At 36.0% G+C, this 16,373-nt stretch overlaps 2 protein-coding genes across 2 annotated transcripts; both read right to left on the reverse strand.

The window, feature by feature from the left end:
* Positions 1-1,343: 1,343 nt before the first annotated feature.
* On the reverse strand, positions 1,344-2,271 carry LOC142235686 (uncharacterized). The gene has a single exon (XM_075306945.1). It carries the CDS (start codon positions 2,226-2,228, stop codon positions 1,344-1,346), a length of 885 nt encoding a protein of 294 aa, XP_075163060.1. The 5' UTR covers positions 2,229-2,271.
* A 72-nt stretch (positions 2,272-2,343) lies between these two features.
* LOC142235687 (uncharacterized) lies at positions 2,344-15,604 on the reverse strand. Its single transcript, XM_075306946.1, has 5 exons — positions 15,550-15,604; positions 8,606-8,839; positions 7,756-7,854; positions 2,735-7,681; positions 2,344-2,678 (listed from the first exon to the last, which is right to left on the reverse strand). The coding sequence occupies exons 1-5, from the start codon at positions 15,602-15,604 to the stop codon at positions 2,344-2,346; spliced, it is 5,670 nt and encodes a 1,889-aa protein (XP_075163061.1).
* Positions 15,605-16,373: the final 769 nt, after the last annotated feature.

Consider the following 16,373-nt stretch of genomic DNA (forward strand, 5'->3'; position numbering starts at 1 on the left):
GGTCCACATCGGTCCATAATTATATATAGCCCCCATATAAACCGATCCCCAGATTTCAACTCCGGAGCCTCTTAGAGGAGAAAAATTCATCCGATCCGGTTGAAATTTGGTACGTGGTGTTAGTATATGGTCTGTAACAACCATGCAGGAATTGGTGCATATCGGTCCATAATTATATATATCCCTCATATACATCGATCCCCAGATTTGTCCTCCGGAGCCTCTTGGAGGAGCCAAATTCATCCGATCCGGTTGAAATTTGGAACATCTTGTTAGAATGTGGTCTCTAACAAACACGCACGAATTGGTCCATATCGGTCCATAATGATATATAGCCCCCATATAAACCGTTCCCCAGATTTGATCTCCGGAGCCTCTTGGAGGACCAAAATTCATCCGATCCGGTTGAAATTTGCAACGTGGTGTTAGTATAAGGCCGCTAATAACCATGCCAAAATTGGTCCATATCGGTCTGTAGTTATATATAGCCGATCCCCAATCACACAAAAATTGGTCCATATCTGATAATTCGAAACACACTGCAAATGGTTGTCAATAATGGACAGATGAGCAATGGAGCACAGGAATCTGGGTGAAATAGAAAGGTTGATGTAACTCTCATGAGCCGAAACAAACCAACAAAACGAAATAGTTTTTTGTCTTAGTTCGTAGCTCCCAACATGCAAAACAAAGAAACAAAGTGAAGTAAAACCAAAGGCGGGAATTAGTATTTCATCAAATTTTGGACTTTATTTCTTTGGATAGAATTCTTACCAATAGTTCTTAACAGGTCAAGTGACAGAAGTGAACAAGAAAGATTTTTACGGATGTAATTTTTACAATATGGCTGATATGAAGACATATTTTCGTTAAGCTATCTTAGTTAACTAATTGAAAGCATTTCGATAACATTTCATAATAATAATAATTCGGGTATTTTTAAGATTGTTCGCGGGGAAAAATAGGGGTTTACGTTCTTGACGTAAACATTACCGCCCCCCTTGCAGTATTACTGTAATAAAAACATTGGAACCATATTATAACGCAAGTACTAGGGTAAAGGTATTTTACGATAATATTAATTCGGATAGGTAAGTTTTGTATGCATAATTACTAACGCTAATTATGAGAAGTATCTTAAAGATACAATATCTTTATTTTCGCTTACAATTAGTTTTAATTCATTTATGTATCTTTTAAGTTTATTTGTTTTTAATTCTTACGAGTTTTTAATTCTTACGATAGAGAAGAATTGTGTATTCATTTGAATTATCTATTATCTATCGGTTTGATTAAAGCAACATGAAGCATAAGTAATAATAGTGAAAGGAAAGGATAAAAAGTTATATGGAAAATGTGCCATATATAACTATACCAAAGGAGGTATTTTGAGCAGTAGGTAATCCAGTTCTTATAAAAATGCCTTCTCGAATAATTCTGGAAAAGATATCAACTCCAATCACAATATCCACGGACGACGACTTATGAAAATGTGGGTCGGCCAGCATCAAATGATCAAAATGGTTTTTAATGTTATCTGGTAATGATTCCTTCGGTGTAGTTGTGTTGATACGGCTGTGTACCCTTAACGTGGCGTCCAGTTTAAAACCCGAATCGACACAAGACCAAAGCGTGACGGGACATATAGTTTCGTTGTCTAACTCCAAAGTGGTCATATCGAACTGTTTAATGAATTGCTTCGATATGGAACTCATTTTTGATGCAGAATCGAGAAGACATCTAGCATTATGTTTTCCATCTTTGGTTTGAATTTTCACCATAGCAGTAGGTAACAGTGTTGCAGCATTCTGACGAAGAATGGCGGTGAGAGATGTAGTAGCAGCTTTTTCGTCAAAAGTTGGAATACTAGTAGGAGGTTTTCTAGTACAATTAGTTGTCGACTTGGTGGTAGGTTTCTTTGGCGCAGATCGTGGAGTTCTCCTTTGGACGACCGGAGAAGATAATTTCTGTAATCGGTCGTGCATGTGCAGAAGCGAGTGGTGACTTTTTTGGCAATATCCACAGCCAGTTTTGGTAAAGCAGGAACCTTGTGAGTGGGTATGTGCCAAGCAATTAGGGCAATATCCGTACTTTTTAACGACCTCTTTTCTCTGTGTAATATTCATGTTACGAAAGCGATAACAATATTTGAGAGCATGGATTTTACGACATACTCGGCACACATAAGCAGAATGGGTGGATTTTTTATTTGCCTTGTGAGAGTTCATATTTCTGCAAAATAAATGTAATTAGTGGTGGAAACGGAGATTAATAAAATTACAAAATAAAACTGAGGCTAAAACAAAAACAAAAGAAAACCTTTGGAAAAAATACGAATAGGACTTAATTGTTTTCGTTAAAGAGGACAACTAGTTTCGTTATGGGCCTTGTGATTGTTCCTCTTTGCGTTAGGATATCTGCAACTCGGACCCTATTATCGCTGCCTTGATAAACTTTTGTAATTCTTCCAAGACGCCAGCAGTTGGGAGGCAGATTTTCATCCCTAACGACGACAAATGTATCAACCGTCAGATTGGCCTCAGGCCACTTCCACTTATTGCGTTTTTGTAACTCCTTGAGATATTCGTTTTTCCATCGAGTACAAAAGTGTTGATGGACTGCTTTGAGACGTTGCCACCTGTTTTGAATGGATAGTGGTGTTTCACGATATTCTGGATCTAAAGGGACTAGTATCCAATTAAAAAGTGGCCTGGGGTAAGAGCAGTAAGATCACATGGATTTTCAGAACTTGGAGAAAGTGGTCTGGAATTGAGACATGCTTCTATTTTGGTTAATAATGTTTGTAGCTCTTCAAATGTGTATTTCATGCCACCAGCTATTTTCTTAAAATGAAGCTTGAAGCTCTTTACCCCAGCTTCCCATAGGCCACCCATATGGGGTGCTCCTGGTGGGATGAAATGCCAGGTGAGGTTCTGATGAGAATAATTGGCAGTGATAGCAAGATGAGACGTTTGGATGAATTCTTTTGCTAGGACTCGAGAAGCGCCCATGAATGTGGTCCCATTATCCGAATGTAAATGGAGTGGACACCCACGACGTGAAACAAAACGGCTGAAAGCTCCAAGAAAAGCTGGTGTGGATAAATCTGAAGTCCCCTCAAGGTGTATTGCCTTTGTGGAAAAACAGACAAATACTACCACGTAGCCTTTAGAAATGCGGCAAAATCGCCCAGAATAACTTTTGACGTCAAAAGGGCCAGCAAAATCCAGTCCTGTATGAGTGAAAGGTCTGGAAAACTCGCATCTTTCTGGTGGCAATGCGGCCATCAGTTGTTGTTGACATCGTCGTTTGTAAAGTACGCAGATTTTGCAGTTATGGATTGTTGTCTTGATTAAATTTTGTACTTTTGGGATCCAGTACTGGGTGCGAACCAATCGAAGGAGAAGCTGGTTTCCTCCATGAAGTGTAATATCGTGAATAAATTTTATCAAAAGTCTGGAGTATTGGCAACCATATGGAAGTATGATTGGATGCCTTTCACTATAAGTTAAATTGGGGGAGGATTCCAATCTGCCGCAAACTCGCATAAATCCTTCATTGTCGACAAATGGATTTAAATTCAATAGTGGACTTGATTTAGAAATGGATTTCTTAGAATTAAGACATGAATACTCATTTGGGTAGAATGCCTTTTGGCAGACTATTATGAGTTGTTTTCGGGCAAATATGATCTCTGCACTTGTTAAAGCGATACTAGCTTTACAAAAGTTGTCACGGAATTTGGGGTGAGTCCTGTAAAAGAAGCGATATATATAGGAGATGACGCGTAACGCTCGAGAATATGATGAAAAACGCTCTAGGGCATCCTGATAATTCGAAAAATATGAAAAGTGAACCTTTATAAGTCGTTTCTCCAAACAAATATCTTCAGCGTTATGAGATTTGGATTCGGGCCAAGTCGCCATGGGTTTAGACAGCCAATATGGACCTTTCCACCATAATTCGTTTTCCAATAGCTCCAGAGGAGGAAGTCCCCTGCTAGCTATATCAGCAGGATTATGTTCGGTGTCAATATGAAACCATCGTGATGCATTGACTACCTCGATAATCTTAGAAACGCGATTGGCCACGAAGGTATTCCAATAGCATGGTGGTTTGGCCAACCATGCCAAGACAATTGTGGAATCGCACCAGCAATATATGGAATAATTTGGAATTTCAAAATTTGGAATAAGAGCATCAATGATTTCAGCCAAAAGTGTAGCCCCGCATAATTCCAACCTCGGAATTGATATAGTTTTAAGAGGTGCAACTTTTGTTTTGGAAGAAATTAAATTAACATGTATAGAGTCTTGAAAAACAATTCGGATATATATGGCGGCAGCATAAGCCTTCTGAGAGGCATCACAGAATCCGTGGATTTGGACATCACAATCTGGTACAAATTTAATCCATCGTGGAATTTGGATATTGTCTATGTGTTGGCAGTTATCTTTAAAAGATTTCCAAAGCGCTAAAGTTTCAGGTGTGATGACAGCATCCCATTCAGTGCGATCCATCCAAATCTTTTGCATTATAATTTTCGCAGTTATGACGATTGGGGCTAGCCATCCCGCTGGATCAAATAGCCTAGAGATCTGTGAAAGGACTTCACGTTTTGTGTTAAGACAATTTTGTGGAAAAGCAACTGTAGAAAAATAGAAGTGATCGGAGCGCGCATTCCAACGAATGCCTAAAGTCTTTGCAGAACTATGATCATCAAAATCTAAAAAATCTGAATATAGTAAGTCCTCAGTGGGAAGTCCTTCAAGGATCCTTTTTGAATTGGACGTCCATTTCCTCATTGAAAATCCTGCTGATCTCAATGCCGCAATGACTTCGTCCCTTGTTTGAATTGCAGTTGAAATTGTATGTGCTCCCACCAAAGCGTCATCGACGTACATCGAGGATTTAAGGACATTGCTAGCCAAAGGATAAGTGTATTTCACATCATCCGCCAATTGTATCATTGTACGTATTGCCAAATATGGTGCACTATTCACACCAAAAGTAACCGTTTGGAGTTCATAGTCTTGTATCGGACCTTTTGGACATTTACGGTACAAAATACGTTGAAAAGGTGTATGATCCTTATTTACCAAAATCTGCCTATACATTTTTTGTATATCCCCATTAAATACATAACGATAAAAACGCCATTTGAGGATCAAAAGCGTCAAATCATTTTGTACAGAGGGGCCAATATGGAGTAGATCGTTGAGACTGGATCCATTTGAAGAGGCAGCGGATGCATTAAAGACTACTCGAACTTTGGTAGTCGTACTTTCTGGCTTTATGACCGCATGATGCGGTAAATAATAATATGAGCTATCATGCAATGGATTCGGGGCAGAAACTGGGACCATGTGTTTCAATGTGAGATATTCCTCTAGGGTGCTATCATACTCATTTTTAAATTGAGGAATTTTCAAAAGCCTGGATTCATTACGAAAATATTTCGCCATTGCGCTAGCCCTTGAATGGCCCAGATTAATATCTTGAGGATATTCTTCCTTAAATGGAAGAGAAACTATATATCTCCCCTCATCATTCCTTTTAGTTGTACTTTTATATAATTCATCGCAAAATTTATCTGATTGGGACATGAATCGTTTCTGTGGAATGTTCTCCACCTCCCAAAAGCGTGAAATCTCTTTATCTAAAGAGATTTCACAAAAGTATGATACACATGTGGTTTGAGAATAGGGAGTCTCATTATGGACAGGGCCAGTGATTATCCACCCAAATACCGTCTGTTGCGCCATTAGAGACCCACATACACCTAATCTACATCCTTGTAGCATTATCGAGGGCAAAACATCTGCCCCCAGTAATATGTCAATTCTGGAGCTCTCAAAAAGACCAGGATCAGCTAGTTCGATATCTGGAAAATCTGAAATAGCTAGGGAATCGATAGTACTGGCAGGAAGATTGTTAGAAAGATGTGGAACTACAAGTGCCGTCACACCAATTTCAAAATTCAAGTCCTTATTGGACCGAAGTCTAAAATCACATTCCTTCTGGACGTCAGCAGATATGCTATTGTTCAAACCAGATATTCTGGCTGCAGTCTTTCGAAATGGCAATTTTAGCATATTGAAGAGCCTATCAGAAATAAATGTCCCTTCGGACCCGGAATCTATGAGAGCCCTTGCTTGGTATACGACTCCGTAATGAAGTAAATTTACAATAGCTGTACCAAGAAGGACTCCCCTAGAGTTAGAAGCGAAACAGGTCTGCACCACATTACTTGTTGGGATAGTGGACTGTATCTGTACTTGGGAAGTTTGGGGTGCAACATCTATTCGAGGTCCCGAGGACGTAGAAGGTAATGTATGAGTGGCCACAACTTGAGGATTGGCTTCCTTATGAAGCAGAGTGTTATGGCGCTTTTTACATTTAAAACAAGAGTGTTTACTTTTGCAGTTACGTACACCATGTGCGGCAGAAAAGCAATTCAAACACAAATTCTTACTTTTAATTTCCGTAAGTCGCTGTGTTTGATTCATAGCCATAAAACGAGGACATTTTCTAATCGGATGAAACTCCGTGGGGCACAATTTACATTGAGTTTTATCAACGTTAGTCTGAAAGGCCCTAACTTTTTCGGAAGAAGATTTCGAATTGGATAAGGTCCTCTGTTTAGACAGAACTTGTTTGGGGCTTTCACACCTCCTTACCTCTAAAACAGATTCCAGGGTACGATATCTGTTAGTGAGAAAGACGTTGAGTTCAGACCAAGGGGGGACAGTGGTTTTATCACTCAAAGTTTGCTCCCATAACGTTAAAGTGGACTCGGGTAAACAATTGGAGCAAATAAACACAAAAATGGCATTCCAACTTTCAATATTTGTACCATAGAACTTAAGATTGGAAATGCATGAATTAAGCTCCCTTTGTAATTTCTTCAATGCATCAGCATTCTCGGATTTGATGGGCTGAAGATTAAATAAAGTTTTTAGCTCCTCATTGATAAGTACACGTTTGTTCTCGAAACGTTCACAAAGATTCCGCCAAGCGGAAGCAAAACCATCATTTGTAAGGGGACTTTTTGAGACAATTTCGTGAGCCTCGCCCTTAGTCTTCTGTTTAAGATGAACTAACTTCTCAATCGGACTTAATTTTGTATTCTTGATACAAAGAGCAGTGAATAAGTCACGGAATGTGGGCCAAGACTTATAGTCACTATAAAAAGTCGCCAATTCGAGAGGGGGCAGATTATAGCTACTATTGATATGCGTGACAGACGTTACAGCCGCCGGCACAAGATTCTGAGAATATTCAGTGAGCTTAGTTACACATCTACAATAAGTCGCATATGAAGCTTTGTACTTCATTTTCACTTTCTCAGTGTCACTAGCTTCTTGGCCCTCTTCATCCTCGTCATCTTTACTGCCCTTTCCCTCCGGCTCCTCCTCATTGGCCAATTCAGCCAAGCATTGATCCGACGCCTGACGCAAATGTTCCCATATAGATTGAACTTCACACCTGTGAGTTTCTATTAGACAAATTTTATCGACCGCTAGTTCCTTACCATCTAGAGCGGCCTCAAATTCGACCAAGCTATCAGCCAGTCGTATGAACCTATCTAGGGACATTGCCGCAACTTGGGAAATGAAATAAAATGGAAGGAAATTTACCCGAAGTTTAGGACAAACTCGAATGAATACTACACGAGATTCTGAATGATACACTCAAAAAAAAAAAAAAATAATAAAATGCCAGGCACCAAAAGTTTAGCTCAAATCTTATTACCAGCTTTCAAAATTGCAACTAAATCAGCCAATTCTCCAGAGACGTGATATTCGAACCAAATATGTGAGAAATTACACGTATATAAGACTTGTCTTTGCACTTTCAAATAATAAAAATTCGTAATACAAATATACCATAGAATAATTTATTTTGGCGCTATCATCATAAAACGTGGACTCAAATTTTTGTAGGACCAACGCAACTATATTTCGTTTCCTTTTTTTTCCGAAAATTCACGAAGTTTCTGATACAGTAGAAAAATATATCACATCAAAAATAAATCCTGGACGAATCTATAGGCCAAATTTCAATATATAGAGATAAAAGATATTACTTAATTATTTCTGGATTTATATTACAAATAAATATACGTGGCAACCCTTTGTATCTTGATTTTCTAAAATATCTCTGTGTCGAGAAACACGTATCTTCATCCAAGTGAAAATGGATATAAAAACAAAAGGCGAAATGTAGGTCAACGAACTTTAGTCTAGTAGAAGAAGAGGAAGAATTGGTCTTATTTTTGTTTTGATCGTCGATTTCTTATTTATAAATTCGAAACCGAGTTTTCTTAGAGTACATGCGAAAAACAAGAACACAATATGATACTTTTGTAGACTATTAAATTCGCATGTGAAAGACCGAGAGGTTATATGGAGCCGAAGAAGAAGAAGAATTGGTTTACTTTTTGTTTTGATCAATATTTTCTTATTTATTAATGGGAAATCGAGATTTTCAAAAGTATATGCGAAAAACAGAGAACACAATATGCTACTCTAGTAGACTATTGATTTCGCAGGTGAAAGAGGGAGAGGTTAAGTGGAGCTGATATTTCCAACACTGTAAATACCAGCTGTGGGTGAGACACTCAAGAGAACGAGAGTGTTGGTGATGGGCAATGGAATCGTACTCAAGAGCATGTGAGAGTAAAATAGATGTGCAGCGTAGTGCTGGCAGCTGTGTAGCACACAAACCGCTATCACAGAAACTGGCATAAATTTATCAAACTGTTCGAAAAAACCAAGAGCACCAATAAACTGGTATCCAATGCATTGGCAAAGAGTGGCTACAACAACAACACAGACTGGTTTTTGAACAGAATGCAATTGATAAATTATGTCTCGTGTTCTTGGGTACACTGGTGTACAAAATTATGTTGGCATCGAAGAATAAAGATTTGTCTTGTCCCAAATTTCGGTAATATTTCAAGATTTTACAATTAGCATCACTCTATATCAAGGGAAACAGTAGTAAATGTATTATTGCTTACTTGCTTTAATTTTCACGGGGTTTTGTATGGTGATGAGCAGGGTTTCCACAGGGAATAATCCAATGGTACGGCAAATGGATTGGTCACAATTAGATGTTCCACAATTTTTCCGCTAAATACTACCAGATTTTGTATGTGGATTGTTGCACACTATACTTTCAATTGAAGTAAACCAATGCTTCAGACCACCAAACAATTTCTTTTTATTTTAAAAATATATTTGGAGTGGCGTATCGTTTTAAATTTTTCCAAAAACTTTATTCACGTGTATTTTATTATTATCTTTTTTTTTTTTTTTAGAATATATTTTTGCGATTATTATTTTTTTTATTACACTTTAGAAATGTATAAATATCGCAAAAGAATAGATTCTTGACACAAAATCACGTGGAGCTTACAATGAAGACTGGCATAAAAAATCATGTGCAAAACCAACGTACCTGTTTGCTATTGGTAGATCAGGAGATGAAATCTCAGAGAGTAACGGAGGCAATCTGGCTCGAAGTGGACCAAAATGATAATTCGAAACACACTGCAAATGGTTGTCAATAATGGACAGATGAGCAATGGAGCACAGGAATCTGGGTGAAATAGAAAGGTTGATGTAACTCTCATGAGCCGAAACAAACCAACAAAACGAAATAGTTTTTTGTCTTAGTTCGTAGCTCCCAACATGCAAAACAAAGAAACAAAGTGAAGTAAAACCAATGGCGGGAATTAGTATTTCATCAAATTTTGGACTTTATTTCTTTGGATAGAATTCTTACCAATAGTTCTTAACAGGTCAAGTGACAGAAGTGAACAAGAAAGATTTTTACGGATGTAATTTTTACAATATGGCTGATATGAAGACATATTTTCGTTAAGCTATCTTAGTTAACTAATTGAAAGCATTTCGATAACATTTCATAATAATAATAATTCGGGTATTTTTAAGATTGTTCGCGGGGAAAAATAGGGGTTTACGTTCTTGACGTAAACAATATCGGTTCATAATCATGGTTGCTACTCGAGCCAAAAATAATCTACCAAAATTTTATTTTTATGGAAAACATTGTCAAAATGTTATTTCTATAGAAAATTTTTTTCAAAATTTTATTTCTATAGAAAATTTTGTCAAAATTTTATTTCTATAGAAACTTTTTCCAAATTTTATTTCTATAGAAAATTTTGTCAAAATTTTACTTCTATAGAAAATGTTGTCAAAATTTTATTTCTATAGAAACTTTGAACTTAATTATATACATATTTAATCGGCCTTTTTTAGTTTAATATATACCACGTATGGACTATGTGGTATATATTACGGTGTTAGGAAGTTTTAAGATACCTTGCCATCGGCTTCAGTAGAAGTTTCTACGCAATCCATGGTGGAGGGTACATAAGCTTCGGCCGGGCCGAACTTACGGCCTTATATACTTGTTTAATAATGGGCTCAATATTAGTGGCATAATAACCCCGTAGGTGCAATATCAACTACAGCCAGTGTTGCTAGAAGTAGGGGAAATTCCCTATATGTAGATTTTTTCTAATATTTAGCGTCTTTTAGGACGTAGGGCCACAATGTAGGGACATTTTCAATCAACACAATTTGTAATAATGTTTACATTTTGGTGGCTCTAGAGGAGGAAATTAGAAGCCGGCAAGGCTTGATCTTTAACTATGTGTGGTAACAACAGTTACCACTCGTGCCAAAAAAATCTAACAAAATTTGAAGATTACCACAAATCTACCAAACAAATATTTCTATAGAAATTGTTGTTAAAACTTTATTCCTGTAGAAAATTTTGTCAACATTTTATTTCTATCGAAAATTTTGTCAAAATATAGAAATTTTTTCAAAATATTATTTCTATAAAAAATTTTCTTAAAATTTTATTTCTATGGAATTTTTTTCTCAAAATTTTATTACTATAGAAAAATTTCTCAAAAAAATTAGTTTATAGAAACTTTTTCCAAAATTTTATTTCTATAGAGATTTAACAAAAAAAAAAATACTATTTTTGGCAGAATTTTACCAACTGTGGCAACCGTGGTGGTAATACAATATTATTTTCTAGGTTATATACTTTGCATTTTCATGTTTTAAGATAATAAAGTACTTATAACCATTTTTGTTTTGTAAAATTTGTTTAAATTTAACGAAAATAGTGTAGGGAAAATTGTTTGAGAATGTATGGGAATGTAGGGAACTTTTTTTGTCCTTGTAGGGTAAACCGAACATTTTCCCTGGCAACACTAACTATAAGCTATAGTCAGATTGAGACAAAGTACCCATAAACATGTACCCCTTAATTTTCTTAAATATGCAACTGCGGTCTATCTCCCAGACCTATATCAATTTTACCCCACAAATGCTTATGATTACTAATTCAGTAAGGGTGATTTAGGGTATGATATATTCGGCCCCGCCCGACTTTCTACTTTACTTACTTGTTTAATAATGGACTCTATATTGGTGGCATACTAACTCTGTAGGTTCAGAATCAACTATAGCTCCTAATATCAGACATTTCTGTTCAGATTGTGATAAAACACCCATAACCATGTACCCATTAATGTTCTTAAATATGGAAATGCGGTTTATCTCCCAAACCTATACCCTACAAACAATGTTTACTAATTCAGTTGGGGTGGGTTAGGGTATGATAAAGTCGGCCCGCCCCACTTTATACTTTATTCATATGTTTTGTTATTGATTGCGACCCAAAGAAGCGGAGAATTTAAATAAGGATACCTTTAGGACACAATGTTCTTTCAAATTGGAGTTTGCGTAATTAAGGACAAAACGATTTCTATGAAATATTTATCGACCTTTGGACAAGGAAAAATACTTTATATCAGATAAATGCGCCTTTTATGCTAAAATAAATTTGCATTCGTATCTGAAGGATATGAAATCTTTGTCCTCTTTTTTTTAGTGCGAAAGATGCAAAAATATTACTTTCTCACCGGTACTCATGCATGGCATACATTTGCTTGGTTGTTTGAATTTTGTTTTTATATTTATTTTTGCCTCTTTTCGCAATAATGATTTATTAAATTAGCAATGTGTAGTTGCAGTTTTAAAGTTTTGTATAAATGCTTGGTTGGAAATGACATGAAATTGTGGCTTTTCTACCACTTTTATCATAAAAAGCTTGCCACTACATAAAACAATATCGTACACTTAGAGAAAACATGTTTGGATATGCGTCCAAGGTCCCACCACATTAAAACTTTAAAATGAGAAAACTTTACGTGATTAATAAAATTACACATTCTCAATCAGTACACAAAATGTGTGTATAATTTAAGGAAAACTATCCAAGTATTTTATTTAGATGTGCATAATTATATATAAACCCCATTTAAACCGACCCCAGATTTGAGCTCCGGAGCATCTTGGAGGAGCAAAATTCATCCGATTCGGTTGAAATTTGGTACATTGCACTAACAACCATGCCAAAATTGGTCCATATCGGTCCATATTTATATTTAACAGATCCCCAATCACACAAAAATTCGTCCATATCGGTTTATAATCATGGTTGGTACTCGAACCAAAAATAATCTACCAACATTTTATTTCTATTTTTCAAAATTTTATTTCTATAGAAAATTTTGTCAAAATTTTATCTCTATAGAAAATTTTTTTTAAAAATTTTAAGGAGTCTGTTGTTTTTAATTGTTGAGTTGTGGAACATTTTTGTTTATTGATACAGGCCTAGGGCTGGAATGACGGGATGGACCACCTAGAGTGAGAAACCACTAGAGATAGGCAGAGCAGATGGTCATTCCTGAGCCGCATATAGGCGCACGTAACAATATTATAAATTTATCAGTGAATTCATCACAAAGGTAAGCGCTGATTGACGTTGACTTCCCTTATAAAGCTGCTGAAAATTCAGCAGGTTTTTTGCTGGGCTCTTTTTCATAGCCGATTTCAAACGGCGTCTCATATTGGGGTGAAGTACTTAGAGAAGTTTTGAAATATTCAGCATCCACCGCAGAAACACATTCTGCTCCTTGGTCGAAACTAGGTTTGAATTGTATACAAGGCGGGCCATTGCAAAACGGTGACTTTGCGATTTTTTTTTAAAATATGCAAATTAAAGTGCTCAAATTTGAAGCAAATTTTATAAATGGGAATTCATCGCCGTATTCTAAACTCGAATATTTTGCATGTTTTGAAAAAATCGCATAGCGTCATAAATGTTGCAAAATACGACTGCAAGTTTTTTATGCGGTGGAGATTTAGTACTTCATTTCGTTTTTTGAGCCAGTAATACACCAAAAGAATTATCTTCGTTAATTTTACGAAGAATTCTTCATTAACTATTCTACGTGAATTCTTCATTAAAACAACGAAATTTTCATTCATTTTCGTAAACTTTACGAAAAACATTTTACGAATATACGAAACGTCTACGAAATAGTCTAAATTAACTTTTCTTCGTAAAAATATTGTACCTTTAACGAAAAATTCTTCAAATTTTGATGGCTTTTGTGAAGAAGTTTTTACGAACTTACGAATATTTTACGAAATATTCTGCACTACAATTTCTTCATAAAAAGTACCAAACATATTCTTTGAAATAACGAAGAAGGTTCATTGAAATTGCAAAATTCGCGACATAAAATTGTCTTTGATAATGTGATTGAGTGTATTCCTTTATAATTTTTTTAATGCATATCTATGCTACTTCTCATTTGGGTGACAGCATTCTATGACAAAAAGTGAAGCAACCAAACTAAAAGTTATTCAAAAACTTAAGATGTATAGTAGTGATGACACTTTTCAAACTTCTTACTACAACCAAATGCACTTTGGACTATAATTTTTTTCCCTAAAAGTTCGAACATTTTTCACAAAAAGTTCGAAAGTTTTTCCTAAAAAGTACGAAATTGTTTCAGTAAAAGTACTTAACAATTTCATAAAAAGTATGAAAAATTTTCGTAAAAAGTACGAAACAATTTCATAAAAAGAACGAAATTGTTTCATAAAAAGTATGAAACTTTTTAATAAAAAGTACGAAGTTGTTTCTTACAAACTACGAAAATTTTTAAGAACTTTCCTTCGTAAAAAGAACGAAATGTTTCGAAATGAAAAAATTTCGTACTTTTTATGAAAAACTTTCGTACTTTTTGTGAAAAATGTTCGAACTTTTAGAGAAAAGTTTTGTTTTATTTTTATTTATATGTGTGACACTGACATCACGTACCTAATTCCAATACAATAGCTGTCAGCTGAACTTTCCCACTGAGAGCCCTCCGTATAATATAATATCTATGCCATGTGCTGCAAAGAATGCAAAATTCCCAAGGTTAAACCCATCTCCTAAGGAATGGAATCCCTTTTGGTGAGTATGCTATATACCTAGGAGTTATATTGAAAAGGTGACTGAATTTTAACCTTAATGTTGTTGTGGTTGATGGCTAGTACTGAAGTATAATTTTAGCTAAAGTTTAGCGAATGTCAAGTTTATGTACGAGTATCTCCAGCGCATTCAGTAAGACAGGAACAGATTATTTTTGTTACGTACTTTTAATGAAACAATTTCGTACTTTTTATGAAAAACTTTCGTACTTTTCGTGAAATATGTTCGAACTTTTAGAGTAAAGTTTTGTTTTATTTTTATTTATATGTGTGACACTGACATCACGTACCTAATTCCAATACAATAGCTGTCAGCTGAACTTTCCCACTGAGAGCCCTCCGTATAATATAATATCTATGCCATGTGCTGCAAAGAATGCAAAATTCCCAAAGTTAAACCCATCTCCTAAGGAATGGAATCCCTTTTGGTGAGTATGCTATATACCTAGGAGTTATATTGAAAAGGTGACTGAATTTTAACCTTAATGTTGTTGTGTTTTGCTGGCTAGTACTGAAGTATAATTTTAGCTAAAGTTTAGCGAATGTCAAGTTTATGTACGAGTATCTCCAGCGCATTTAGTAAGACAGGAACAGATTATTTTTGGACGTCGAACATGGAACATTTTTGTCGCAAAAAATGTTCATGGTTTCCGAAATAAGATACATAATTTTCGAGAAAATAACATGGTTGCGACTAACATGTTCCATGTTCACCGTCCAAAAATAATATTTAGCTCTTGAAGCAGGTTTGGGGCGCCAAAGATAGCGGATTATACTCTGGTGAAACCGCTTTCGACAATATATTTGAAACGCTAATTCCCAATAGTGACCCTGGGGAATGAAAGTTATATAAATAGAATTCTATACCAATGGTTTCAAATTGGTTGGACATGTGGATTTTGAAGTATATCCAAAAGACCTGAAATAGCAATAAATTACCTAATCACTGTAGTGTTTTCAGCCTGAAATATTGGCTATAAAAGCGGTGGCAAATTGGCTGGGAAGCAATGTTCCAAAAAATTTTGGCATAAATAACTATATACTTCTACAGTCAACGGGATGGCTAAGCAGTGCAGCATTATTCACCTAACATGGATGCCTGACCACAGGAACATACCAGGGAACTGCGCAGCGGATTAGTTAGTAAAGCTAGGAACTACCTTACATATTCCAGAGGATCTATAACCTGTCGGTATATCTCTGGCTATCTGCAATCTCATAATATGTGAAAGAGCTTTTATGATGGCGAATATCCGATCGGAAAACTTCTAGGGTTGCAAAGAGACCAAACACATTTGGCTCCATTTAAACTTAAGCCGCACACTAGAGACCTCTGTAAAATAAATATATGTGCAAAAATTATTTCATTTCTCTTTTGGACGAAAATAACGGTACTTAAATTTTTTTAAGAATGTTTATCACCCTCTATGCTATATGATAATCATAGCGATTTTGTCGCTAGCCACCAATTCGATGTATCGTTATATGAAATTTGTAATGAAAGTTAGAAGTTCAATAGCAAATAGTTACAAAGGGTGGTTAAATTGTAAGGGCCGATGTTGAATGTGAACCACACCTAAACGCCAAGTTTTTTTCCGAATTTTATTTGGGATTTCTCTATTTCAGACTTACTCAATTTGAACCATGGACGTCGTGAATGGGCAGAATGGTTCGAAGAAATGGCAACAGTGGATGATCAATTTTCGAAGAAAATCATCTTCAGTGATGAGGCACATTTTCACCTCAGTGGATTCGTCAATAAACAGAATTGCCGCATTTGGGCGAATGAGAATCCAAGGGTGATTGTCGAAAAACCAATGCACCCACAAAGAGTGACTGTTTGGTTCGGTTTATGGGCTGGCGGCATCATCGGGCCGTTTGTTTTTTCCAAAATGAGGCCGGCCAGGCAGTTACTGTGAATGGTGTTCGCTATCGTGAGATGATAACGAACTTTTTATGGCCCGAATTGGAAGATATGGATGTGGACGT

This window comes from Haematobia irritans, chromosome 4, assembly GCF_050003625.1.
Source record: "Haematobia irritans isolate KBUSLIRL chromosome 4, ASM5000362v1, whole genome shotgun sequence".
In the NCBI taxonomy this organism is placed as follows: Eukaryota; Metazoa; Arthropoda; class Insecta; order Diptera; family Muscidae; genus Haematobia; species Haematobia irritans.

Coding starts and splice junctions, on each gene's coding strand:
- LOC142235686 (XM_075306945.1), bottom strand. CDS start 2,228: ATGAACTCTCACAAGGCAAATAAAAAATCCACCCATTCTGCTTATGTG.
- LOC142235687 (XM_075306946.1), bottom strand. CDS start 15,604: ATGAGATTGCAGATAGCCAGAGATATACCGACAGGTTATAGATCCTCT. Junction 7,682..7,755: donor AGTTGCAATTTTGAAAGCTG/GTAATAAGATTT, acceptor TGTATCATTCAG/AATCTCGTGTAGTATTCATT. Junction 2,679..2,734: donor TCCAAGTTCTGAAAATCCAT/GTGATCTTACTG, acceptor TAGTCCCTTTAG/ATCCAGAATATCGTGAAACA.